A 25,000-nucleotide genomic window follows, 5' to 3' on the forward strand; every position below is an offset into this window, starting at 1 on the left:
TTCTTGTCTGTGAATGAGGTGAGAGTGTTTGATGGGTGAGTGGTGAGTGTTTGATATGTGAGTGGTGAGAGTGTTTGATGTGTGAGTGGTGAGAGTGTTTGATATGTGAGTGGTGAGAGTGTTTGATGGGTGAGTGGTGAGAGTGTTTGATGGGTGAGTGGTGAGAGTGTTTGATGTCTGAGTGGTGAGAGTGTTTGATGTGAGAGTGGTGAGAGTGTTTGATATGTGAGTGGTGAGAGTGTTTGATGGGTGAGTGGTGAGAGTGTTTGATATGTGAGTGGTGAGAGTGTATGATGGGTGAGTGGGGAGTGTTTGATATGTGAGTGGTGAGTGTTTGATGTGTGAGAGAGTGGTGAGAGTGTTTGATGGGTGAGTGGTGAGAGTGTTTGATGTGTGAGAGGTGAGAGTGTTTGATGTGTGAGTGGTGAGAGTGTTTGATGTGAGAGTGTTTGATGGGTGAGTGTTTGATGTGAGAGTGTTTGATGGGTGAGTGTTTGATGTGAGAGTGTTTGATGTGAGAGTGGTGAGAGTGTTTGATGTGTGAGTGGTGAGAGTGTTTGATGTGTGAGTGGTGAGAGTGTTTGATGTGTGAGTGTTTGATGTGAGAGTGTTTGATGTGTGAGAGAGTGGTGAGAGTGTTTGATGTGTGAGAGAGTGGTGAGAGTGTTTGATGTCTGAGTGGTGAGAGTGTTTCATGTGAGAGTGGTGAGAGTGTTTGATGTGTGAGTGGGGAGTGTTTGATATGTGAGTGGTGAGAGTGTTTGATGTGTGAGAGAGTGGTGAGAGTGTTTGATGGGTGAGTGGTGAGAGTGTTTGATGTGTGAGAGGTGAGAGTGTTTGATGTGTGAGTGGTGAGAGTGTTTGATGTGAGAGTGTTTGATGGGTGAGTGTTTGATGGGTGAGTGTTTGATGTGAGAGTGTTTGATGTGAGAGTGTTTGATGTGAGAGTGTTTGATGTGTGAGTGTTTGATGTGAGAGTGTTTGATGGGTGAGTGTTTGATGTGAGAGTGTTTGATGTGAGAGTGTTTGATGTGAGAGTGTTTGATGTGTGAGTGTTTGATGTGTGAGTGGTGAGAGTGTTTTATGTGTGAGTGGTGAGAGTGTTTGATGTGTGAGTGTTTGATGTGTGAGTGTTTGATGGGTGATTGGTGAGAGTGTTTGATGTGTGTGAGAGTGTTTGATGTGTGAGAGGTGAGAGTGTTTGATGTGTGAGAGGTGAGAGTGTTTGATGTGTGAGAGGTGAGAGTGTTTGATGTGTGAGAGGTGAGAGTGTTTGATGTGTGAGTGTTTGATGGGTGATTGGTGAGAGTGTTTGATGTGTGAGAGGTGAGAGTGTTTGATGTGTGAGAGGTGAGAGTGTTTGATGTGTGAGTGTTTGATGTGTGAGTGTTTGATGTGTGAGTGTTTGATGTGTGAGTGGTGAGAGTGTTTGATGTGTGAGTGGTGAGAGTGTTTGATGTGTGAGTGTTTGATCTGAGAGTGGTGAGTGTTTGATGTGTGAGAGAGTGGTGAGAGTGTTTGATGGGTGAGTGGTGAGAGTGTTTGATGTGTGAGAGAGTGGTGAGAGTGTTTGATGTGTGAGAGAGTGGTGAGAGTGTTTGATGTGTGAGTGTTTGATGTGTGAGAGGTGAGTGTGTTTGATGGGTGAGTGGTGAGTGTGTCTGATGTGAGAGTGGTGAGAGTGTTTGATGGGTGAGTGGTGAGAGTGTTTGATGTGTGAGAGGTGAGAGTGTTTGATGTGTGAGTGTTTGATGGGTGAGTGTGAGAGTGTTTGATGGGTGAGTGTTTGATGGGTGAGTGGTGAGAGTGTTTGATGGGTGAGTGGTGAGAGTGTTTGATGTGAGAGTGGTGAGAGTGTTTGATGTGAGAGTGGTGAGAGTGTTTGATGTGTGAGAGGTGAGAGTGTTTGATGTGTGAGTGGTGAGAGTGTTTGATGTGAGAGTGGTGAGAGTGTTTGATGTGAGAGTGGTGAGAGTGTTTGATGTGTGAGAGTGGTGAGAGTGTTTGATGTGAGAGTGGTGAGAGTGTTTGATGTGAGAGTGGTGAGAGTGTTTGATGTGTGAGAGGTGAGAGTGTTTGATGTGTGAGTGTTTGATGTGTGAGTGGTGAGAGTGTTTGATGGGTGAGTGGTGAGAGTGTTTGATGTGTGAGTGGTGAGAGTGTTTGATATGTGAGTGGTGAGAGTGTTTGATATGTGAGTGGTGAGAGTGTTTGATGGGTGAGAGTGGTGAGAGTGTTTGATGTGTGAGAGGTGAGAGTGTTTGATGTGAGAGTGGTGAGAGTGTTTGATGTGTGAGTGGTGAGAGTGTTTGATATGTGAGTGGTGAGAGTGTTTGATGGGTGAGTGTTTGATGGGTGAGTGGTGAGAGTGTTTGATATGTGAGTGGTGAGAGTGTTTGATGGGTGAGTGTTGGATGTCTGAGTGGTGAGAGTGTTTGATATGTGAGTGGTGAGAGTGTTTGATGGGTGAGTGGTGAGAGTGTTTGATGTGTGAGTGGTGAGAGTGTTTGATATGTGAGTGGTGAGAGTGTTTGATGGGTGAGAGTGGTGAGAGTGTTTGATGTGTGAGAGGTGAGAGTGTTTGATGTGAGAGTGGTGAGAGTGTTTGATGTGTGAGTGGTGAGAGTGTTTGATATGTGAGTGGTGAGAGTGTTTGATGTGTGAGTGGTGAGAGTGTTTGATATGTGAGTGGTGAGAGTGTTTGATATGTGAGTGGTGAGAGTGTTTGATGGGTGAGTGTTTGATGTGAGAGTGGTGAGAGTGTTTGATGTGTGAGAGGTGAGAATGTTTGATGTGAGAGTGGTGAGAGTGTTTGATGTGTGAGTGGTGAGAGTGTTTGATATGTGAGTGGTGAGAGTGTTTGATATGTGAGTGGTGAGAGTGTTTGATGGGTGAGTGTTTGATGTGAGAGTGGTGAGAGTGTTTCATGTGTGAGTGGTGAGAGTGTTTGATGTGTGAGTGGTGAGAGTGTTTGATGTGAGAGTGGTGAGAGTGTTTGATATGTGAGTGGTGAGAGTGTTTGATGTGTGAGAGGTGAGAGTGTTTGATGTGAGAGTGGTGAGAGTGTTTGATGTGTGAGAGAGTGGTTTGAGTGTTTGATGTGTGAGAGGTGAGAGTGTTTGATGGGTGAGTGTGAGAGTGTTTGATGTGTGAGTGGTGAGAGTGTTTGATGTGTGAGTGGTAAGAGTGTTTGATGTGTGAGTGGTAAGAGTGTTTGATGGGTGAGTGTGAGAGTGTTTGATGTGAGAGTGGTGAGAGTGTTTGATATGTGAGTGGTGAGAGTGTTTGATGTGTGAGAGGTGAGAGTGTTTGATGTGAGAGTGGTGAGAGTGTTTGATGTGTGAGAGAGTGGTTTGAGTGTTTGATGGGTGAGTGTGAGAGTGTTTGATGTGTGAGTGGTGAGAGTGTTTGATGTGTGAGTGGTAAGAGTGTTTGATGGGTGAGTGGTAAGAGTGTTTGATGGGTGAGTGTGAGAGTGTTTGATGGGTGAGTGGTGAGAGTGTTTGATGTGTGAGTGGTGAGAGTGTTTGATGTGTGAGTGGTAAGAGTGTTTGATGGGTGAGTGTGAGAGTGTTTGATGGGTGAGTGGTGAGAGTGTTTGATGTGTGAGTGGTGAGTGTTTGATGTGTGAGTGGTAAGAGTGTTTGATGGGTGAGTGTGAGAGTGTTTGATGGGTGAGTGGTGAGTGTTTGATGTGTGAGTGGTGAGTGTGTTTGATGGGTGAGTGGTGAGAGTGTTTGATGTGAGAGTGGTGAGAGTGTTTGATGTGTGAGTGGTGAGTGTGTTTGATGGGTGAGTGGTGAGAGTGTTTGATGGGTGAGTGGTGAGAGTGTTTGATGTGTGAGAGGTGAGAGTGTTTGATGTGAGAGTGGTGAGAGTGTTTGATGTGAGAGTGTGAGAGTGTTTGATGTGTGAGAGGTGAGAGTGTTTGATGTGTGAGTGTTTGATGGGTGAGTGGTGAGTGGTGAGAGTGTTTGATGTGTGAGTGGTGAGTGTTTGATGTGTGAGTGGTGAGAGTGTTTGATGTGTGAGTGGTGAGAGTGTATGATGTGTGAGTGGTGAGAGTGTTTGATGTGAGAGTGGTGAGAGTGTTTGATGGGTGAGTGTGAGAGTGTTTGATGTGTGAGTGTTTGATGGGTGAGTGGTGAGAGTGTTTGATGTGTGAGAGGTGAGAGTGTTTGATGTGTGAGTGTTTGATGGGTGAGTGTGAGAGTGTTTGATGGGTGAGTGGTGAGAGTGTTTGATGTGAGAGTGGTGAGAGTGTTTGATGTGAGAGTGGTGAGAGTGTTTGATGTGTGAGAGGTGAGAGTGTTTGATGTGTGAGTGGTGAGAGTGTTTGATGTGAGAGTGGTGAGAGTGTTTGATGTGAGAGTGGTGAGAGTGTTTGATGTGTGAGTGGTGAGAGTGTTTGATGTGTGTGAGTGTTTGATGTGAGTGGTGAGAGTGTTTGATGTGTGAGAGGTGAGAGTGTTTGATGTGTGAGTGTTTGATGGGTGAGTGTGAGAGTGAGAGTGTTTGATGTGTGAGTGTTTGATGGGTGAGTGGTGAGAGTGTTTGATGTGTGAGTGGTGAGAGTGTTTGATGTGTGAGTGGTGAGAGTGTTTGATGTGTGAGTGGTGAGAGTGTTTGATGGGTGAGTGGTGAGAGTGTTTGATGTGTGAGTGGTGAGAGTGTTTGATATGTGAGTGGTGAGAGTGTTTGATGGGTGAGAGTGGTGAGAGTGTTTGATGTGTGAGTGGTGAGAGTGTTTGATGTGAGAGTGGTGAGAGTGTTTGATGTGTGAGTGGTGAGAGTGTTTGATATGTGAGTGGTGAGAGTGTTTGATGGGTGAGTGTTTGATGGGTGAGTGGTGAGAGTGTTTGATGTGTGAGTGGTGAGAGTGTTTGATGGGTGAGTGTTGGATGTCTGAGTGGTGAGAGTGTTTGATGTGTGAGTGGTGAGAGTGTTTGATATGTGAGTGGTGAGAGTGTTTGATGGGTGAGAGTGGTGAGAGTGTTTGATGTGAGAGGTGAGAGTGTTTGATGTGAGTGGTGAGAGTGTTTGATGTGTGAGTGGTGAGAGTGTTTGATATGTGAGTGGTGAGAGTGTTTGATGTGTGAGTGGTGAGAGTGTTTGATATGTGAGTGGTGAGAGTGTTTGATGTGTGAGTGGTGAGAGTGTTTGATGGGTGAGTGGTGAGAGTGTTTGATGTGTGAGAGGTGAGAGTGTTTGATGTGAGAGTGGTGAGAGTGTTTGATGTGTGAGTGGTGAGAGTGTTTGATATGTGAGTGGTGAGAGTGTTTGATATGTGAGTGGTGAGAGTGTTTGATGGGTGAGTGTTTGATGTGAGAGTGGTGAGAGTGTTTCATGTGTGAGTGGTGAGAGTGTTTGATGTGTGAGTGGTGAGAGTGTTTGATGTGTGAGTGGTGAGAGTGTTTGATATGTGAGTGGTGAGAGTGTTTGATGTGTGAGAGGTGAGAGTGTTTGATGGTGAGTGGTGAGAGTGTTTGATGTGTGAGAGTGGTTTGAGTGTTTGATGTGTGAGAGGTGAGAGTGTTTGATGGGTGAGTGTTTGATGTGTGAGTGGTGAGAGTGTTTGATGTGTGAGTGGTAAGAGTGTTTGATGGGTGAGTGGTAAGAGTGTTTGATGGGTGAGTGTGAGAGTGTTTGATGTGAGTGGTGAGAGTGTTTGATATGTGAGTGGTGAGAGTGTTTGATGTGAGAGGTGAGAGTGTTTGATGTGAGTGGTGAGAGTGTTTGATGTGTGAGAGAGTGGTTTGAGTGTTTGATGGGTGAGTGTGAGAGTGTTTGATGTGTGAGTGGTGAGAGTGTTTGATGTGTGAGTGGTAAGAGTGTTTGATGGGTGAGTGGTAAGAGTGTTTGATGGGTGAGTGTGAGAGTGTTTGATGTGTGAGTGGTAAGAGTGTTTGATGGGTGAGTGTGAGAGTGTTTGATGGGTGAGTGGTGAGAGTGTTTGATGTGTGAGAGAGTGGTTTGAGTGTTTGATGGGTGAGTGTGAGAGTGTTTGATGGGTGAGTGGTGAGAGTGTTTGATGTGTGAGTGGTGAGAGTGTTTGATGTGTGAGTGGTAAGAGTGTTTGATGGGTGAGTGTGAGAGTGTTTGATGGGTGAGTGGTGAGAGTGTTTGATGTGTGAGTGGTGAGTGTTTGATGTGTGAGTGGTAAGAGTGTTTGATGGGTGAGTGTGAGAGTGTTTGATGGGTGAGTGGTGAGAGTGTTTGATGTGTGAGTGGTGAGTGTGTTTGATGGGTGAGTGGTGAGAGTGTTTGATGGGTGAGTGGTGAGAGTGTTTGATGTGTGAGTGGTGAGTGTTTGATGTGTGAGTGGTGAGAGTGTTTGATGGGTGAGTGGTGAGAGTGTTTGATGGGTGAGTGTGAGAGTGTTTGATGTGAGAGTGGTGAGTGTGTTTGATGGGTGAGTGGTGAGAGTGTTTGATGGGTGAGTGGTGAGAGTGTTTGATGTGTGAGTGGTGAGAGTGTTTGATGTGAGAGTGGTGAGAGTGTTTGATGTGAGAGTGGTGAGAGTGTTTGATGTGTGAGTGGTGAGAGTGTTTGATGTGTGAGTGTTTGATGGGTGAGTGGTGAGTGGTGAGAGTGTTTGATGTGTGAGTGGTGAGTGTTTGATGTGTGAGTGGTGAGAGTGTTTGATGTGTGAGTGGTGAGAGTGTTTGATGTGTGAGTGGTGAGAGTGTTTGATGTGAGTGGTGAGAGTGTTTGATGGGTGAGTGTGAGAGTGTTTGATGTGTGAGTGTTTGATGGGTGAGTGGTGAGAGTGTTTGATGTGTGAGTGGTGAGAGTGTTTGATGTGAGAGTGGTGAGAGTGTTTGATGTGTGAGAGGTGAGAGTGTTTGATGTCTGAGTGGTGAGAGTGTTTGATGTGAGAGTGGTGAGAGTGTTTGATGGGTGAGTGTTTGATGTGAGAGTGGTGAGAGTGGTGAGAGTGTTTGATGTGTGAGAGGTGAGAGTGTTTGATGTGAGATTGGTGAGAGTGTTTGATGTGTGAGTGGTGAGAGTGTTTGATGGGTGAGTGTTTGATGTGTGAGTGGTGTGAGTGTTTGATGTGTGAGTGGTGAGAGTGTTTGATGGGTGAGTGTTTGATGTGTGAGTGTTTGATGTGTGAGTGGTGAGAGTGTTTGATGTGAGAGTGGTGAGAGTGTTTGATGGGTGAGTGGTGAGAGTGTTTGATGTGTGAGTGGTGAGAGTGTTTGATGTGTGATTGATGAGAGTGTTTGATGTGTGAGTGGTGAGTGTTTGATGTGTGAGTGGTGAGAGTGTTTGATGGGTGAGTGGTGAGAGTGTTTGATGTGAGAGTGGTGAGAGTGTTTGATGTGTGAGTGATGAGTGTTTGATGTAAGAGTGGTGAGAGTGTTTGATGTGAGAGTGTTTGATGTGTGAGTGATGAGAGTGTTTGATGTGTGAGTGGTGAGAGTGTTTGATGGGTGAGTGTTTGATGTGAGAGTGTTTGATGGGTGAGTGGTGAGAGTGTTTGATGTGTGAGTGGTGAGAGTGTTTGATGTGAGAGGTGAGAGTGTTTGATGTGTGAGTGGTGAGAGTGTTTGATGTGAGAGTGGTGAGAGTGTTTGATGGGTGAGTGTTTGATGTGAGAGTGGTGAGAGTGTTTCATGTGTGAGTGGTGAGAGTGTTTGATGTGTGAGTGGTGAGAGTGTTTGATATGTGAGTGGTGAGAGTGTTTGATGTGTGAGTGGTGAGAGTGTTTGATGTGAGAGTGGTGAGAGTGTTTGATATGTGAGTGGTGAGAGTGTTTGATGTGTGAGAGGTGAGAGTGTTTGATGTGAGAGTGGTGAGAGTGTTTGATGTGTGAGAGAGTGGTTTGAGTGTTTGATGTGTGAGAGGTGAGAGTGTTTGATGGGTGAGTGTGAGAGTGTTTGATGTGTGAGTGGTGAGAGTGTTTGATGTGTGAGTGGTAAGAGTGTTTGATGGGTGAGTGGTAAGAGTGTTTGATGGGTGAGTGTGAGAGTGTTTGATGTGAGAGTGGTGAGAGTGTTTGATGTGTGAGTGGTGAGAGTGTTTGATGTGTGAGAGGTGAGAGTGTTTGATGTGAGAGTGGTGAGAGTGTTTGATGTGTGAGAGAGTGGTTTGAGTGTTTGATGGGTGAGTGTGAGAGTGTTTGATGTGTGAGTGGTGAGAGTGTTTGATGTGTGAGTGGTAAGAGTGTTTGATGGGTGAGTGTGAGAGTGTTTGATGGGTGAGTGTGAGAGTGTTTGATGGGTGAGTGGTGAGAGTGTTTGATGTGTGAGTGGTGAGAGTGTTTGATGGGTGAGTGTGAGAGTGTTTGATGGGTGAGTGGTGAGAGTGTTTGATGGGTGAGTGTGAGAGTGTTTGATGGGTGAGTGTGAGAGTGTTTGATGGGTGAGTGGTGAGAGTGTTTGATGGGTGAGTGTGAGAGTGTTTGATGGGTGAGTGGTGAGAGTGTTTGATGTGTGAGTGGTAAGAGTGTTTGATGGGTGAGTGGTGAGAGTGTTTGATGGGTGAGTGTGAGAGTGTTTGATGGGTGAGTGTGAGAGTGTTTGATGGGTGAGTGGTGAGAGTGTTTGATGTGTGAGTGGTGAGAGTGTTTGATGTGTGAGTGGTGAGAGTGTTTGATGGGTGAGTGTGAGAGTGTTTGATGGGTGAGTGGTGAGAGTGTTTGATGTGTGAGTGGTGAGTGTTTGATGTGTGAGTGGTAAGAGTGTTTGATGGGTGAGTGTGAGAGTGTTTGATGGGTGAGTGGTGAGAGTGTTTGATGTGTGAGTGGTGAGTGTGTTTGATGGGTGAGTGGTGAGAGTGTTTGATGTGAGAGTGGTGAGAGTGTTTGATGTGTGAGTGGTGAGAGTGTTTGATGGGTGAGTGGTGAGAGTGTTTGATGGGTGAGTGGTGAGAGTGTTTGATGTGTGAGAGGTGAGAGTGTTTGATGTGAGAGTGGTGAGAGTGTTTGATGTGTGAGAGGTGAGAGTGTTTGATGTGTGAGTGTTTGATGGGTGAGTGGTGAGTGGTGAGAGTGTTTGATGTGTGAGTGGTGAGTGTGTTTGATGGGTGAGTGGTGAGAGTGTTTGATGGGTGAGTGGTGAGAGTGTTTGATGGGTGAGTGGTGAGAGTGTTTGATGTGTGAGTGGTGAGTGTGTTTGATGGGTGAGTGGTGAGAGTGTTTGATGGGTGAGTGGTGAGAGTGTTTGATGTGTGAGAGGTGAGTGTGTTTGATGTGTGAGTGGTGAGAGTGTTTGATGTGTGAGTGGTAAGAGTGTTTGATGGGTGAGTGTGAGAGTGTTTGATGGGTGAGTGGTGAGAGTGTTTGATGTGTGAGTGGTGAGTGTTTGATGTGTGAGTGGTGAGAGTGTTTGATGTGTGAGTGGTGAGAGTGTTTGATGTGTGAGTGGTGAGTGTTTGATGTGTGAGTGGTGAGTGTTTGATGTGTGAGTGGTGAGAGTGTTTGATGTGTGAGTGGTGAGAGTGTTTGATGTGTGAGTGGTGAGAGTGTTTGATGTGTGAGTGGTAAGAGTGTTTGATGGGTGAGTGGTAAGAGTGTTTGATGGGTGAGTGTGAGAGTGTTTGATGGGTGAGTGGTGAGAGTGTTTGATGTGTGAGTGGTGAGAGTGTTTGATGTGTGAGTGGTAAGAGTGTTTGATGTGTGAGTGGTGAGTGTTTGATGGGTGAGTGGTGAGAGTGTTTGATGTGTGAGTGGTGAGTGTTTGATGTGTGAGTGGTGAGTGTGTTTGATGGGTGAGTGGTGAGTGTTTGATGGGTGAGTGTGAGAGTGTTTGATGGGTGAGTGGTGAGAGTGTTTGATGTGTGAGTGGTGAGAGTGTTTGATGGGTGAGTGGTGAGAGTGTTTGATGTGTGAGTGGTGAGAGTGTTTGATGTGTGAGTGGTGAGAGTGTTTGATGGGTGAGTGGTGAGAGTGTTTGATGGGTGAGTGGTGAGAGTGTTTGATGTGTGAGAGGTGAGAGTGTTTGATGTGAGAGTGGTGAGAGTGTTTGATGTGTGAGAGGTGAGAGTGTTTGATGTGTGAGTGTTTGATGGGTGAGTGGTGAGTGGTGAGAGTGTTTGATGTGTGAGTGGTGAGTGTGTTTGATGGGTGAGTGGTGAGAGTGTTTGATGGGTGAGTGGTGAGTGTGTTTGATGGGTGAGTGGTGAGAGTGTTTGATGTGTGAGTGGTGAGTGTGTTTGATGGGTGAGTGGTGAGAGTGTTTGATGGGTGAGTGGTGAGAGTGTTTGATGTGTGAGTGGTGAGTGTGTTTGATGGGTGAGTGGTGAGAGTGTTTGATGGGTGAGTGGTGAGAGTGTTTGATGGGTGAGTGGTGAGAGTGTTTGATGTGTGAGTGGTGAGTGTGTTTGATGGGTGAGTGGTGAGAGTGTTTGATGGGTGAGTGGTGAGAGTGTTTGATGTGTGAGAGGTGAGAGTGTTTGATGTGAGAGTGGTGAGAGTGTTTGATGTGTGAGAGGTGAGAGTGTTTGATGTGTGAGTGTTTGATGGGTGAGTGGTGAGTGGTGAGAGTGTTTGATGTGTGAGTGTTTGATGGGTGAGTGGTGAGAGTGTTTGATGTGTGAGTGGTGAGAGTGTTTGATGTGTGAGTGGTGAGAGTGTTTGATGTGAGAGTGGTGAGAGTGTTTGATGTGAGAGTGGTGAGAGTGTTTGATGGGTGAGTGTGAGAGTGTTTGATGTGAGTGTTTGATGGTGAGTGAGAGTGTTTGATGTGTGAGTGGTGAGAGTGTTTGATGTGAGTGGTGAGAGTGTTTGATGTGTGAGTGGTGAGAGTGTTTGATGTGTGAGTGGTGAGAGTGTTTGATGTGAGAGTGGTGAGAGTGTTTGATGGGTGAGTGTTTGATGTGAGAGTGGTGAGAGTGTTTGATGTGTGAGAGGTGAGAGTGTTTGATGTGAGAGTGGTGAGAGTGTTTGATGTGTGAGTGGTGAGAGTGTTTGATGTGTGAGTGGTGAGAGTGTTTGATGGGTGAGTGTTTGATGTGTGAGTGTTTGATGTGTGAGTGGTGAGAGTGTTTGATGTGAGAGTGGTGAGAGTGTTTGATGGGTGAGTGGTGAGAGTGTTTGATGTGTGAGTGGTGAGAGTGTTTGATGTGTGATTGATGAGAGTGTTTGATGTGTGAGTGGTGAGTGTTTGATGTGTGAGAGGTGAGAGTGTTTGATGTGTGAGTGGTGAGAGTGTTTGATGGGTGAGTGGTGAGAGTGTTTGATGTGAGAGTGGTGAGAGTGTTTGATGTGAGAGTGGTGAGAGTGTTTGATGTGTGAGTGATGAGTGTTTGATGTAAGAGTGGTGAGAGTGTTTGATGTGAGAGTGTTTGATGTGTGAGTGATGAGAGTGTTTGATGTGTGAGTGGTGAGAGTGTTTGATGGGTGAGTGTTTGATGTGAGAGTGTTTGATGGGTGAGTGGTGAGAGTGTTTGATGTGTGAGTGGTGAGAGTGTTTGATGTGAGAGGTGAGAGTGTTTGATGTGTGAGTGGTGAGAGTGTTTGATGTGAGAGTGGTGAGAGTGTTTGATGTGTGAGTGGTGAGAGTGTTTGATGTGTGAGTGGTGAGAGTGTTTGATGTGTGAGAGGTGAGAGTGTTTGATGTGAGAGTGGTGAGAGTGTTTGATGTGTGAGTGGTGAGAGTGTTTGATGTGTGAGTGGTGAGAGTGTTTGATGTGTGAGTGGTGAGAGTGTTTGATGTGTGAGTGTTTGATGGGTGAGTGGTGAGAGTGTTTGATGTGTGAGTGTTTGATGGGTGATTGGTGAGAGTGTTTGATGTGTGAGAGGTGAGAGTGTTTGATGTGTGAGTGTTTGATGTGTGAGTGGTGAGAGTGTTTGATGTGTGAGAGGTGAGAGTGTTTGATGTGTGAGTGTTTGATGTGTGAGTGGTGAGAGTGTTTTATGTGTGAGTGGTGAGAGTGTTTGATGTGTGAGTGTTTGATGTGTGAGTGTTTGATGGGTGATTGGTGAGAGTGTTTGATGTGTGAGTGTTTGATGTGTGAGAGGTGAGAGTGTTTGATGTGTGAGTGGTGAGAGTGTTTGATGTGAGTGGTGAGAGTGTTTGATGTGTGAGAGGTGAGAGTGTTTGATGGGTGAGTGGTGAGAGTGTTTGATGTGTGAGTGTTTGATGTGTGAGAGGTGAGAGTGTTTGATGTGTGAGAGGTGAGAGTGTTTGATGTGAGTGGTGAGAGTGTTTGATGTGTGAGTGGTGAGAGTGTTTGATGTGTGAGTGTTTGATGTGTGAGTGTTTGATGGGTGATTGGTGAGAGTGTTTGATGTGTGAGTGTTTGATGTGTGAGAGGTGAGAGTGTTTGATGTGTGAGTGTTTGATGGGTGATTGGTGAGAGTGTTTGATGTGTGAGTGGTGAGAGTGTTTGATGTGTGAGTGGTGAGAGTGTTTGATGTGTGAGTGGTGAGAGTGTTTGATGTGTGAGTGTTTGATGGGTGAGTGGTGAGAGTGTTTGATGTGTGAGTGTTTGATGGGTGAGTGGTGAGAGTGTTTGATGTGTGAGTGTTTGATGTGTGAGTGGTGAGAGTGTTTGATGTGTGAGTGGTGAGAGTGTTTGATGTGTGAGTGGTGTGAGTGTTTGATGTGTGAGAGGTGAGAGTGTTTGATGTGTGAGAGGTGAGAGTGTTTGATGTGTGAGTGTTTGATGTGTGAGTGTTTGATGTGTGAGTGGTGAGAGTGTTTGATGTGTGAGTGGTGAGAGTGTTTGATGTGTGAGTGTTTGATCTGAGAGTGGTGAGTGTTTGATGTGTGAGAGAGTGGTGAGAGTGTTTGATGGGTGAGTGGTGAGTGTTTGATCTGAGAGTGGTGAGTGTTTGATGTGTGAGAGAGTGGTGAGAGTGTTTGATGTGTGAGAGAGTGGTGAGAGTGTTTGATGTGTGAGTGTTTGATGGGTGAGTGGTGAGAGTGTTTGATGTGTGAGTGTTTGATGTGTGAGTGATGTGTGAGTGGTGAGAGTGTTTTATGTGTGATTGGTGAGAGTGTTTGATGGGTGAGTGTTTGATGTGTGAGTGTTTGATGTGTGAGTGTTTGATGTGTGAGTGATGTGTGAGAGAGTGGTGAGAGTGTTTGATGTGTGAGTGTTTGATGGGTGAGTGTTTGATGTGTGAGTGTTTGATGTGTGAGTGTTTGATGTGTGAGTGTTTGATGTGTGAGTGTTTGATGTGTGAGTGGTGAGAGTGTTTGATGTGTGAGTGTTTGATGGGTGAGTGGTGAGAGTGTTTGATGGGTGAGTGTTTGATGTGTGAGTGTTTGATGTGTGAGTGTTTGATGTGTGAGTGATGTGTGAGTGGTGAGAGTGTTTTATGTGTGAGTGGTGAGAGTGTTTGATGTGTGAGTGTTTGATGTGTGAGTGTTTGATGGGTGAGTGGTGAGAGTGTTTGATGTGTGAGTGTTTGATGTGTGAGAGGTGAGAGTGTTTGATGTGTGAGTGGTGAGAGTGTTTGATGTGTGAGTGGTGAGAGTGTTTGATGTGTGAGTGTTTGATGGGTGAGTGGTGAGAGTGTTTGATGTGTGAGTGGTGAGAGTGTTTGATGGGTGAGTGGTGAGAGTGTTTGATGTGTGAGTGTTTGATGTGTGAGTGGTGAGAGTGTTTGATGTGTGAGTGGTGAGAGTGTTTGATGTGTGAGTGGTGAGAGTGTTTGATGTGTGAGTGTTTGATGTGTGAGTGGTGAGAGTGTTTGATGTGAGTGGTGAGAGTGTTTGATGTGTGAGTGGTGAGAGTGTTTGATGTGATGAGTGGTGGAGTGTTTGATGGGTGAGTGGTGAGAGTGTTTGATGTGTGAGTGGTGAGAGTGTTTGATGGGTGAGTGGTGAGAGTGTTTGATGTGTGAGTGTTTGATGTGTGAGTGGTGAGAGTGTTTGATGTGTGAGTGGTGAGTGTTTGATGTGTGAGTGGTGAGAGTGTTTGATGTGTGAGTGGTGAGAGTGTTTGATGTGTGAGTGTTTGATGTGTGAGTGTTTGATGTGTGAGTGGTGAGAGTGTTTGATGTGTGAGTGGTGAGAGTGTTTGATGTGTGAGTGTTTGATCTGAGAGTGGTGAGTGTTTGATGTGTGAGAGAGTGGTGAGAGTGTTTGATGGGTGAGTGGTGAGTGTTTGATCTGAGAGTGGTGAGTGTTTGATGTGTGAGAGAGTGGTGAGAGTGTTTGATGTGTGAGTGTTTGATGGGTGAGTGGTGAGAGTGTTTGATGGGTGAGTGTTTGATGTGTGAGTGTTTGATGTGTGAGTGGTGAGAGTGTTTGATGTGTGAGTGGTGAGAGTGTTTGATGGGTGAGTGGTGAGAGTGTTTGATGGGTGAGTGGTGAGAGTGTTTGATGTGTGAGTGGTGAGAGTGTTTGATGGGTGAGTGGTGAGAGTGTTTGATGTGTGAGTGGTGAGAGTGTTTGATGTGTGAGTGGTGAGAGTGTTTGATGTGTGAGTGGTGAGAGTGTTTGATGTGTGAGTGGTGAGAGTGTTTGATGTGAGTGGTGAGAGTGTTTGATGTGTGAGTGGTGAGAGTGTTTGATGTGTGAGTGGTGAGTGGTGAGAGTGTTTGATGTGTGAGTGTTTGATGTGAGTGGTGAGAGTGTTTGATGTGTGAGTGGTGAGAGTGTTTGATGTGTGAGTGGTGAGAGTGTTTGATGTGTGAGTGTTTGATGGGTGAGTGGTGAGAGTGTTTGATGTGTGAGTGTTTGATGGGTGAGTGGTGAGAGTGTTTGATGTGTGAGTGGTGAGAGTGTTTGATGTGTGAGTGGTGAGAGTGTTTGATGTGTGAGTGTTTGATGGGTGAGTGGTGAGAGTGTTTGATGTGTGAGTGGTGAGTGTTTGATGGGTGAGTGGTGAGAGTGTTTGATGTGTGAGAGTGTTTGATGTGTGAGTGGTGAGAGTGTTTGATGTGTGAGTGGTGAGAGTGTTTGATGTGTGAGTGGTGAGAGTGTTTGATGTGTGAGTGGTGAGAGTGTTTGATGTGTGAGTGGTGAGAGTGTTTGATGTGTGAGTGTTTGAGTGTTTGATGTGAGTGGTGAGAGTGTTTGATGTGTGAGTGGTGAGAGTGTTTGATGTGTGAGAGGTGAGAGTGTTTGATGTGTGAGTGGTGAGAGTGTTTGATGTGTGAGTGGTGAGAGTGTTTGATGTGTGAGTGTTTGATGTGTGAGTGGTGAGAGTGTTTGATGTGTGAGTGTTTGATGTGTGAGTGGTGAGAGTGTTTGATGTGTGAGTGTTTGATGTGTGAGTGGTGAGAGTGTTTGATGTGTGAGTGGTGAGAGTGTTTGATGTGTGAGTGTTTGATGGGTGAGTGGTGAGAGTGTTTGATGTGTGAGTGGTGAGTGTTTGATGGGTGAGTGGTGAGAGTGTTTGATGTGTGAGTGTTTGATGTGTGAGTGGTGAGAGTGTTTGATGTGTGAGTGTTTGATGTGTGAGTGTTTGATGTGTGAGTGTTTGATGTGTGAGTGTTTGATGGGTGAGTGTTTGATGGGTGAGTGTTTGATGGGTGATTGGTGAGAGTGTTTGATGTGTGAGAGGTGAGAGTGTTTGATGTGTGAGTGTTTGATGTGTGAGTGGTGAGAGTGTTTTATGTGTGAGTGGTGAGAGTGTTTGATGTGTGAGTGTTTGATGTGTGAGTGTTTGATGGGTGATTGGTGAGAGTGTTTGATGTGTGAGTGTTTGATGTGTGAGAGGTGAGAGTGTTTGATGTGTGAGAGGTGAGTGTTTGATGTGTGAGTGTTTGATGTGTGAGTGGTGAGAGTGTTTGATGTGTGAGTGTTTGATGGGTGAGTGGTGAGAGTGTTTGATGTGTGAGTGGTGAGAGTGTTTGATGTGTGAGTGGTGAGAGTGTTTGATGTGTGAGTGTTTGATGGGTGAGTGTTTGATGGGTGATTGGTGAGAGTGTTTGATGTGTGAGTGTTTGATGTGTGAGAGGTGAGAGTGTTTGATGTGTGAGTGTTTGATGGGTGATTGGTGAGAGTGTTTGATGTGTGAGTGTTTGATGTGTGAGAGGTGAGAGTGTTTGATGTGTGAGTGTTTGATGTGTGAGTGGTGAGAGTGAGAGTGTTTGATGGGTGAGAGAGTGGTGAGAGTGTTTGATGTGTGAGAGAGTGGTGAGAGTGTTTGATGTGTGAGTGTTTGATGTGTGAGTGTTTGATGTGTGAGTGGTGAGAGTGTTTGATGTGTGAGTGTTTGATGTGTGAGTGTTTGATGTGAGAGTGTTTGATGTGTGAGTGTTTGATGTGTGAGTGTTTGATGTGTGAGTGTTTGATGTGTGAGTGGTGAGAGTGAGAGTGTTTGATGGGTGAGAGAGTGGTGAGAGTGTTTGATGTGTGAGAGAGTGGTGAGAGTGTTTGATGTGTGAGTGTTTGATGTGTGAGTGTTTGATGTGTGAGTGGTGAGAGTGTTTGATGTGTGAGTGTTTGATGTGTGAGTGTTTGATGTGAGAGTGTTTGATGTGTGAGTGTTTGATGTGTGAGTGTTTGATGTGTGAGTGTTTGATGTGTGAGTGTTTGATGTGAGTGTTTGATGTGTGAGTGTTTGATGTGTGAGTGTTTGATGTGTGAGTGTTTGATGTGTGAGAGGTGAGAGTGTTTGATGTGTGAGTGTTTGATGTGTGAGTGTTTGATGTGAGAGTGTTTTATGTGTGAGTGGTGAGAGTGTTTGATGTGTGAGTGTTTGGTGTGTGAGTGTTTGAGAGAGAGAGAGTGTGTGTGTATTACCTCACTACTTTAGAGTCTTTGCAGACGATGTGAAGTTGAAACATCTCTCTACTCTCCACACGCTCGATCAGTCTGAGAGGAACCTGTACACAACACAATCAGCAAATCAGAGACCAGAAGACTTCATCACATGACTGAATCAACCACTACAAATACCTGCAACAATTCAATAAAGTTTTAAATGTGTCTGCTTTACATCTATTGCAGAATTAAACACTTAATTTGCTTTCATATATCTTCATAACTTCATGAGCTGATGAGAAATTTCCACACTCTTTTATAAGTGAAATTAGGCAAAATGGTGTTTTAGTGGTTATAATAATGAAAATCAATCTTATATGTAATTAATATATTTAATTCAACTTTGTTAACTTTGACAGGCCTATATAATGCATATCTTGTTGATTAATGTAAACACACTGTACCAGATCCAGTTTGAGAAACACAGAAAATAAAAATCATAAAAGTGTTACGAGGGGAAAAATAAACACATAGAATGGATGAAGGTTGGAAGAGTGAATTACTCACAGATATTTCACTGTCCACACCAGGATACATCTACAACATCAGCACAGATACAGACAGGGATGAGGAAGAAAGGGGATTTAAGAATGGAGAGGAATATGAGAAAGAGGAGACGGATGAGGAAAAGAGGGAGAGGAAAGAAAGGAGGAAAAACAAGAGGGAAATGAAAAAGTGACTCAGCAAAAATACTAAAACACAAAGAGAAAAATATAAATGATGGAAGGGCAGAAAATGTACAGAGAGAAAGAGAGTCTCTGAATATGGGAAATATGGGCCCTGAATGATCTCGGAAGTAAATTATAGCAGGAAAACTAGCCGTGAATCGGAGACCACAACAAACATTCTTTCTGGATTAACATTTGCTCCAACAGCAGAAGAAGAAAAAAAAAAAGTTTTCTATATTTTTACAATATTTTAGAATGTATAAATATTTAATTAGTTAAATGAGACATCATTCCCGGAGCGCCGCGCTACACTCTTCCATCACCCTTCACGGGATCGCGCAGATTCTCCGTAACTCCACTAAAACTGATATCTCCTCCGGATGGCCACAATCTCACGAGCAAATGACAGCTCGCAATAGCGCTCTTGTCGAGAGTCAAACCGCTGCCAGCTCGCTGCGTGGGCACAATATGGTTTCAATTAAAGAGCTTGTGGTAAAAAATGGAATATTCCATTTAAATATGGAATATAGAATTCTTTTCTAGCTACAGTATGTTCAGATCAGAAATACTTTAGTATTATTGCATTCCAAGTAGGGCCGCAACTAACAATTCTTTTGTTAATCGACTAATCTAACGATTATTAGAATGATTATTCAACTATTCGTCGATTATTAGAACCATTATTCGCCTATCTGACGATTATTAGAGTCGTTATTCAACGATCTGGCGATTATTAGAACGATTAGTCGTCTATTCGCTTATTATTAGAGCGATCGTTCAACTATCTGGCGATTATTAGAACGATTAGTCGTCTATTCGCTTATTATTAGAGTGATCGTTCAACTATCTGGCGATTATTAGAACGATTAGTCGTCTATTCGCTTATTATTAGAGTGATTATTTGACTATCTGGCGCTTATTAGAACGCCTCTCAAGACGACACTAAATCTGACGGCACTGCTCGACTATTATGAATAAAACTACGCCACATTTTTATAAACAGACTTTGGAGACGGGCTGGTTTTGTTTATGAGACTCTAATATATCAGATCATAAACAGTTTTACAACATGAATGCTGCTCAGATTGCAGTTTGATGAAGAACGATGACGAAGGCGAGATCTCATGTAAACAATGCAGAATATATCAATATTTCTCACATTTATCACTTTTATGGACAAAAAGTGCGATTGGATGTTTTTAATGAACGCTTGTCATGGACGACTGACCCAAGTGTGTTGAACTGGATTCATCTGGCGATCGTGTTTTCATAATAAAAGTCCCGTTTTGATAGCTTGTGTTTTCATAATAAAAGTCCCGTTTTGATAGCTTGTGTTTTCATAATAAAAGTCCCGTTTTGATATCTTATGTTTTCGTAATAAAAGTCCCGTTTTGATATCGCGTGTTTTCGTAATAAAAGTCCCGTTTTGCTATCGCGTGTTTTCGTAATAAAAGTCCCGTTTTGCTATCGCGTGTTTTCGTAATAAAAGTCCCGTTTTGCTATCGCGTGTTTTCGTAATAAAAGTCCCGTTTTGCTATCGCGTGTTTTCGTAATAAAAGTCCCGTTTTGATATCGCGTGTTTTCGTAATAAAAGTCCCGTTTTGATATCGCGTGTTTTCATAATAAAAGTCCCGTTTTTATATCCCATGTTTTCATAATAAAAGTCCCGTTTTGATATCCCATGTTTGGGACACGTTTGTTTCTTCACACTTTTTCTACACATGTTGAAGCTACCGTCAGGTTTGCATTGATCTGTGGTCTTACGTTGATGATGGAGTCCTTGAACTTGATGTGGAGTCTATAGTTGGAAATCGCAATGATGGCATCATCGGCACGACCCAAAAACTCCACCCACTCGCCCTGGAGGACGGGGAACGGAACCTGCAGAGAGAAAGAACACTTTAATGTTTGGACTTTATTGGACAAGGCCAGACTCGATCCTGTGTCCAGCTGGAAGCACCAAAGCTTCATACGCCACTGTTGAACAGCGCGACTCTTAACGGTGGGCAAACTTTGCCCGACTTACAACCTTGATGGGCAGACCCCTGAAACTGGTTGGCACTCCAAACATTGGAGCAGTTCAGACTGTTCTTGAAGAAGTTTGTATTTTAGATGCAACAGGATTTGAAACATCTTGACAGTGATCATCGAGTGTTTCGGTTCTTAAAGTATATCTTTAGACCGTGAGCCGTATTTCACGGAATGTGCATGACTGCTTCGCACAACTCTCAGTGCAGACGCGTGTTCAGAGACGGATCTAGAATGTAGAAAAGTTGGGCTGCGTGTCGACAGTCCGAGCGGTGACTGTGTGCGAGACGGAAACTGAAGTCTCCTTTGCTTTACGTGAACCACCAAACTCAGCAGAAAAGTTGAGCTGCTGTAAAAATAATAATAATGACAAAATGCAAATTCATTGATTATTTTAAACCGCTCAGTTTTGGATCTTGATGTATTAACACTTGTGCAACCTTTGGGACATTTTTGTCTTTTTCATTTTTTCATGTTAATGCCAACGGAGCCCTGGCTTCAAAATCTACATATTTTTATATTTTCCACCAGATGGCGCCATTTTCCTCATGTTTATTCTATGATGCAGATAACATTGTTTGTGTCTGTGTGTGTCTGTGTGTGTGTGTGTGTAAGAGTGAGTGTGTGTGTGTCTGTGCGAGAGTGTGTGTGTGTGAGTGTGAGTGTGTGTGTGTGTCTGTGCGAGAGTGTGTGTGTGTGAGTGTGAGTGTGTGTGTGTAAGAGTGAGTGTGTGTGTGTCTGTGTGAGTGTGTGTGTGTGTGTGTGAGAGTGAGTGTGTGTGTGTGTGTCTGTGCGAGAGTGTGTGTGTGTGAGTGTGAGTGTGTGTGTGTCTGTGCGACTTAAACTCTGTTACTTATGAGCAAAACCCAACAGAGCCATTGAGCGCCAGATTACAGGAGCTCAGCCCAGAGTCTCAGTTTAATTTCACTCAAGCGTCTTCGGCTGATGGCGAGCACTTCTGAGAAAGTGGACGTCAGAGTTCTTGTCTAATGGACAAAAGAAATATATGTATTATGTTCCAAAGCTCAGCCAGCAGCCTTCTCGGATGACTTCATTACCATCGTAATAACATCTTGTTTGAGACATCGAGTCATGAGAGGAAAATTCTACTTTGTGTGAGGTAAACAACAGTAGTTCAGAAGGCCCATTTGGATTTGAATATATGTGGTATTTAAAAATGGATTCTATAGACTTAATGGCCATTATTTGCTATGATGTTTGGCAAATAACCCAATAAAAATTGTTGCTACAACCAATTGTTTCCTCCCCTTTTCTCCCCAATCTGTAACACCCAATTCCCGATGCGCTCTGAGTCCTCGTGGTGGTGTAGTGACTCGCCTCAATCCGGGTGACGGAGGACGAATCTCAGTTGCCTCCGCGTCTGAGACGTCAATCTACGCATCTTATCACGTGACTTGTTGAGCACGTTACCATGGAGACGTAGCGCGTGTGGAGGCTTCATGCTATTCTCCGTGGCATCCACGCACAACTCAGCACACGCCCCACCGAGAGCAAGAACCACATTATAGTGACCACGAGGAGGTTACCCCATGTGACTCTACCCTCCCTAGCAACCGGGACAATTCGGTTGCTAAGGAGACCTGACTGTGACCGAGCTTTAACTTACTGTCTGATGTCTTGAGATGTTGCTTCAATATATCCACATAATGTTCCTTCCTCATGATGTCATCATCTATTTAGTGAAGTGCACCCGTCCCTCCTGCAGCACCCCCACAACATGATGCTGCACCCCCATGCTTCACAGTTGGGATGCTGTTCTTCACCCTTTTCCCTCCAAACATCAGACCAGAGGACATTTCTCCAGTCAGATCTTTGTCCCCATGTGCACTTGCAAACTGTAGTCTGGCTTGTTTATGGTGGTTTTGGAGCAGCGGCTTCTTCCTTGCTGAATCTTTCAGGTGATGTCCATATAGGACTGGTTTTGCTGTGGATCTAGATACTCGTCCACCTGTTTCCTCCAGCATCTTCACAAGCTCCTTTGCTGTTGTTCTGGGATTGATTTGCACTTTTCACACAAACTACGTTCATCTCTAGGAGACAGAATGCGTCTCCTTCCTGAGCGGTGTGATGACTGTGTGGTCACATGGTGTTTATACTTGTGTACTATTGATGTACAGATGAACGTGGCACCTTCAGGAGTTTGGAAATTGCTCCCAAAGATGATCCAGGTACACCTCCAATTCAGTACATCTATCAGAAGCTAACTGGCTAATTGTCTAGAGGCTTGACATCATTTTCTGGAATGTTCCAAGCTGCTTAAAGACACAGTTAACTTACTGTATGTAAACTTCTGACCCGCTGGAATTGTGATTATAGTCAATTACAAGTGACACAATCGGTCTGTAAACTCGGTCTGAGAAATGACTCGTGTCATGCACAAAGTAGATGTAAGTAAACTTTTATTTATATAGCACCTTTCACAGATAAAAAGAAAATCACAAAGTGCTTTACATGTAGCAAATAACAATTTGAACAGTTAAGAAACATTATACAAAGCATACAACATAATAACTAAGTTAACTGAAAGCTTGTCTGAATAGAAGTGTCAATCAGCCACACGCAACGACAAGGGCAGGGCATTCCACAGTTTGGGAGCAACTGCCTGAAAAGAGCGGTCTCCCTGAGTTTTAAGTCGGGTTTTGGGGATCATCAGGAGATTTTGACCTGAGGAACGAAGAGTGCGGAAGGAAGAGTAAGGGGTCAACATGTCCACAATATATTTAGGGGTCTGTCCATGAAGTGCTCTAAGAGTTAAAACTAATATTTTATAATTAATTCTATATTTTACTGGAAGCCAGTGAAGAATAAATAAGATCGGAGTAATGTGAGTCCTTTTGTTTGTTCCTGTTAATAGCCTGGCTGCTGCGTTTTGCACCAATTGGAGACGGCTCAGAGAAAATTTGTTAAAACAAATAAAAAGAGAATTACAATAGTCTAAACGTGACGAAATAAAAGCATGAATGATCAACTCCATGGTAGCTTTGGGTAGTATTGTTCTCAGTTTAGAGATATTTCTCAAATGATAAAAGCAGTTTCTGACCAACTGTCTAGAATGACCATCCAGAGACATTGATTGGTCGAACTGAACACCAAGGTTTCTTAGGCTCAACTGGACGGATGAGTCCAAGGAACCGAGGTGTTGTTTGATTTGGGGTACTTTTTGTTCTGGAGCAATGATCAAAGTTTCAGTCTTTTTTTGTATTCAGTTGTAAATAATTGTTGTATAACCAAGTCTTAATGCATGACAGGCATTCCAATAAATCAGTTAATATACCTAACTCCGACTCTTTGAATGAGCAGTACAACTGAATGTCATCCGCGTAAAAGTGATGACACATTTTTTAAATTACGAATTATATCACCCAGAGGGCTAATATACAATAAAAACAAAATAGGACCTAAAACAGAACCCTGAGGAACTCCATATGTAAGAGGGGTCATTTCTGACAAAATGTTGTTTACAGACACACAAAAATTTCCTAAACGACTCGCCAAAACTATAGTTTGCTAATATAAAATCTGTGGAGTGGTTAAAATAATGAGTTTTAATGACTTCAACTGTATACATTTACATTTACATTTATGCATTTGGCAGACGCTTTTATCCAAAGTGACTTACAGTGCACTTATTACAGGGACAATCCCCCCGGAGCAACCTGGAGTTAAGTGTCTTACTCAAGGACACAATGGTGGTGACTGTGGGGATCAAACCAGCGACCTCCTGATTACCAATGTATTATACAGAGCACTTATTACAGGGACAATCCCCCCGGAACAACCTGGAGTTAAGTGTCTTACTCAAGGACACAATGGTGGTGGCTGTGGGGATCGAACCAGCAACCTTCTGAGTACCAATGTATTATACAGAGCACTTATTACAGGGACAATCCCCCCGGAGCAACCTGGAGTTAAGTGTCTTACTCAAGGACACAATGGTGGTGACTGTGGGGATCAAACCAGCAACCTTCTGATTACCAGTTATGTGCTTTAGCCGACTACGCCACCACCACTGTATGCTTGTGCATTAAGAGAAATGTACTTGCTGGATCTTTCAAAGACCTGACAGCATGAAATACATTAGAACCGCTAATGGTGTAAGAAACAACACTAACATTATAAGTGACTTATGAGGCTGTATACGCAGCTCCTGTGTTTTATTCTCACGCATGTTACTGTTTGTACAGTGTGGTTTGTTGTTATGCTTACACCATTAGCAGTTCTAATGTATTTCATGCTGTCAGGTCTTTGAAAGATCCAGCAAGTACATTTCTCTTAATGCACAAGCATACAGTGGTGGTGGCGTAGTCGGCTAAAAAAAGGACAGCGACAGAACATTTGAGCCAGTTGCTATGCAAAATCCCCAGCCAGGGGCTATTATACAAGGGTGAGAAATCAGCGAACAAAAGGTCTAATAAACCAGACCAATTATTAGTGGTTAATTACTGTCGAATTTATGTTCCTTTTTTTGTCAGTCCAAATCGTTCATCCCTAAAGTAGATGATATTAAAGTAGGTATGAATAACCACCACCGAAGACCATTTTTGACCCAGGACAAACCCGGAGTGTGTCCACTAAGAGAGCGCTGAACACCTGATGCTAATTCCCGTTAAACAGGGTCTGTATCTCGCTCACCATCGGTCCTCTTAGTCCATTGTGTAACTGTATGAACCGTTCAAGCATTAAAGTGTGTGTTAGCAGAAAGCTGCTATCAGTTAATGACACGGAAACGACAGACACCTTTACATGACCAAACACTGTGCGTGAGAGGTGTGACTAACCCACGACATGAGATGATGCTCAACACGGATGACTACATGATACAATGAGGGTTGTGTCAACATATGCATAACACAGGTTTATAATTCACAGGTGGAACAAGTCACATGATGCAAGTTCAGTCGGTGCATGCAAGACTATGGGGGTCATAACCCCTGACCCTACATAAGGCAAGCGTACAAACCTGAAGACTGTCGTGTTCTTTGACCAGTTCTTTCTGGGGGAACAGATCCCTGGCCTGGATATACTCCAGACTTGGAGGTCCTTCTTCACCCTGCGAACACAAAGACATGTTTCATTAAATGATGCACGTATAATTCTGTAGTAAACCATGGACAAACAGGATTACGGTGGTAATCTGGCCACGCAATTACTGACAAAAAAGGGGTGTTTGCTGTCCTTTTCTGCACATCGCGACGCCATTTTGTGGTCCGTTCTACATAATACAGCGGCTCATTCTAGCTTACCACGGCCCATTTGGCACCATTTCACATCACCACACCGGCCAGCTCGGTTCTCCCGATGGCCAGTCTACCCCTGATCGGTCCCAAAGTGCGTCTACACACCGGGAAAATGCCCAATTATCAGTCCAGCCCTGGGTCGTACTGAAGAGCTCACTGGATTCGAGCGTGGTGCTGCAAAAGGATGGTTGCTAGGGAGGGTACAGTCACATGGGGTAACCAAATTAGCTCCGGTTGCTAGGGAGGATAGAGTCACATGGGGTAACCAAATTGGCCTGGTTGCTAGGGAAGGTAAAGTCACATGGGGTAACCAAATTGGCCCGGTTGCTAGGGAGCTCGGATATTACGATCAACATGACAGATAGCGTGATTAGCA

General features: G+C 44.2%; 1 protein-coding gene across 2 annotated transcripts in view; it reads right to left on the reverse strand.

Moving 5' to 3' along the window:
• The window catches only part of LOC127643248 (myotubularin-related protein 4-like), a 79,806-nt gene that overhangs the window by 22,025 nt on the left and 32,781 nt on the right, over nucleotides 1-25,000 (reverse strand). The window contains exons 3-6 of one of the 2 annotated variants that reach the window (XM_052125910.1): nucleotides 24,348-24,437; nucleotides 19,103-19,219; nucleotides 17,178-17,207; nucleotides 16,650-16,732 (exon numbers count right to left, since the gene is read on the reverse strand). In XM_052125910.1, coding sequence (XP_051981870.1) covers nucleotides 16,650-16,732; nucleotides 17,178-17,207; nucleotides 19,103-19,219; nucleotides 24,348-24,437 — 320 coding nt within the window. The remainder of the gene's footprint in view (nucleotides 1-16,649; nucleotides 16,733-17,177; nucleotides 17,208-19,102; nucleotides 19,220-24,347; nucleotides 24,438-25,000) is intronic. The other variant, XM_052125911.1, reaches the window with a different exon arrangement.

Source organism: Xyrauchen texanus, chromosome 4 (genome assembly GCF_025860055.1).
Source record: "Xyrauchen texanus isolate HMW12.3.18 chromosome 4, RBS_HiC_50CHRs, whole genome shotgun sequence".
Lineage (NCBI taxonomy): Eukaryota > Metazoa > Chordata > Actinopteri > Cypriniformes > Catostomidae > Xyrauchen > Xyrauchen texanus.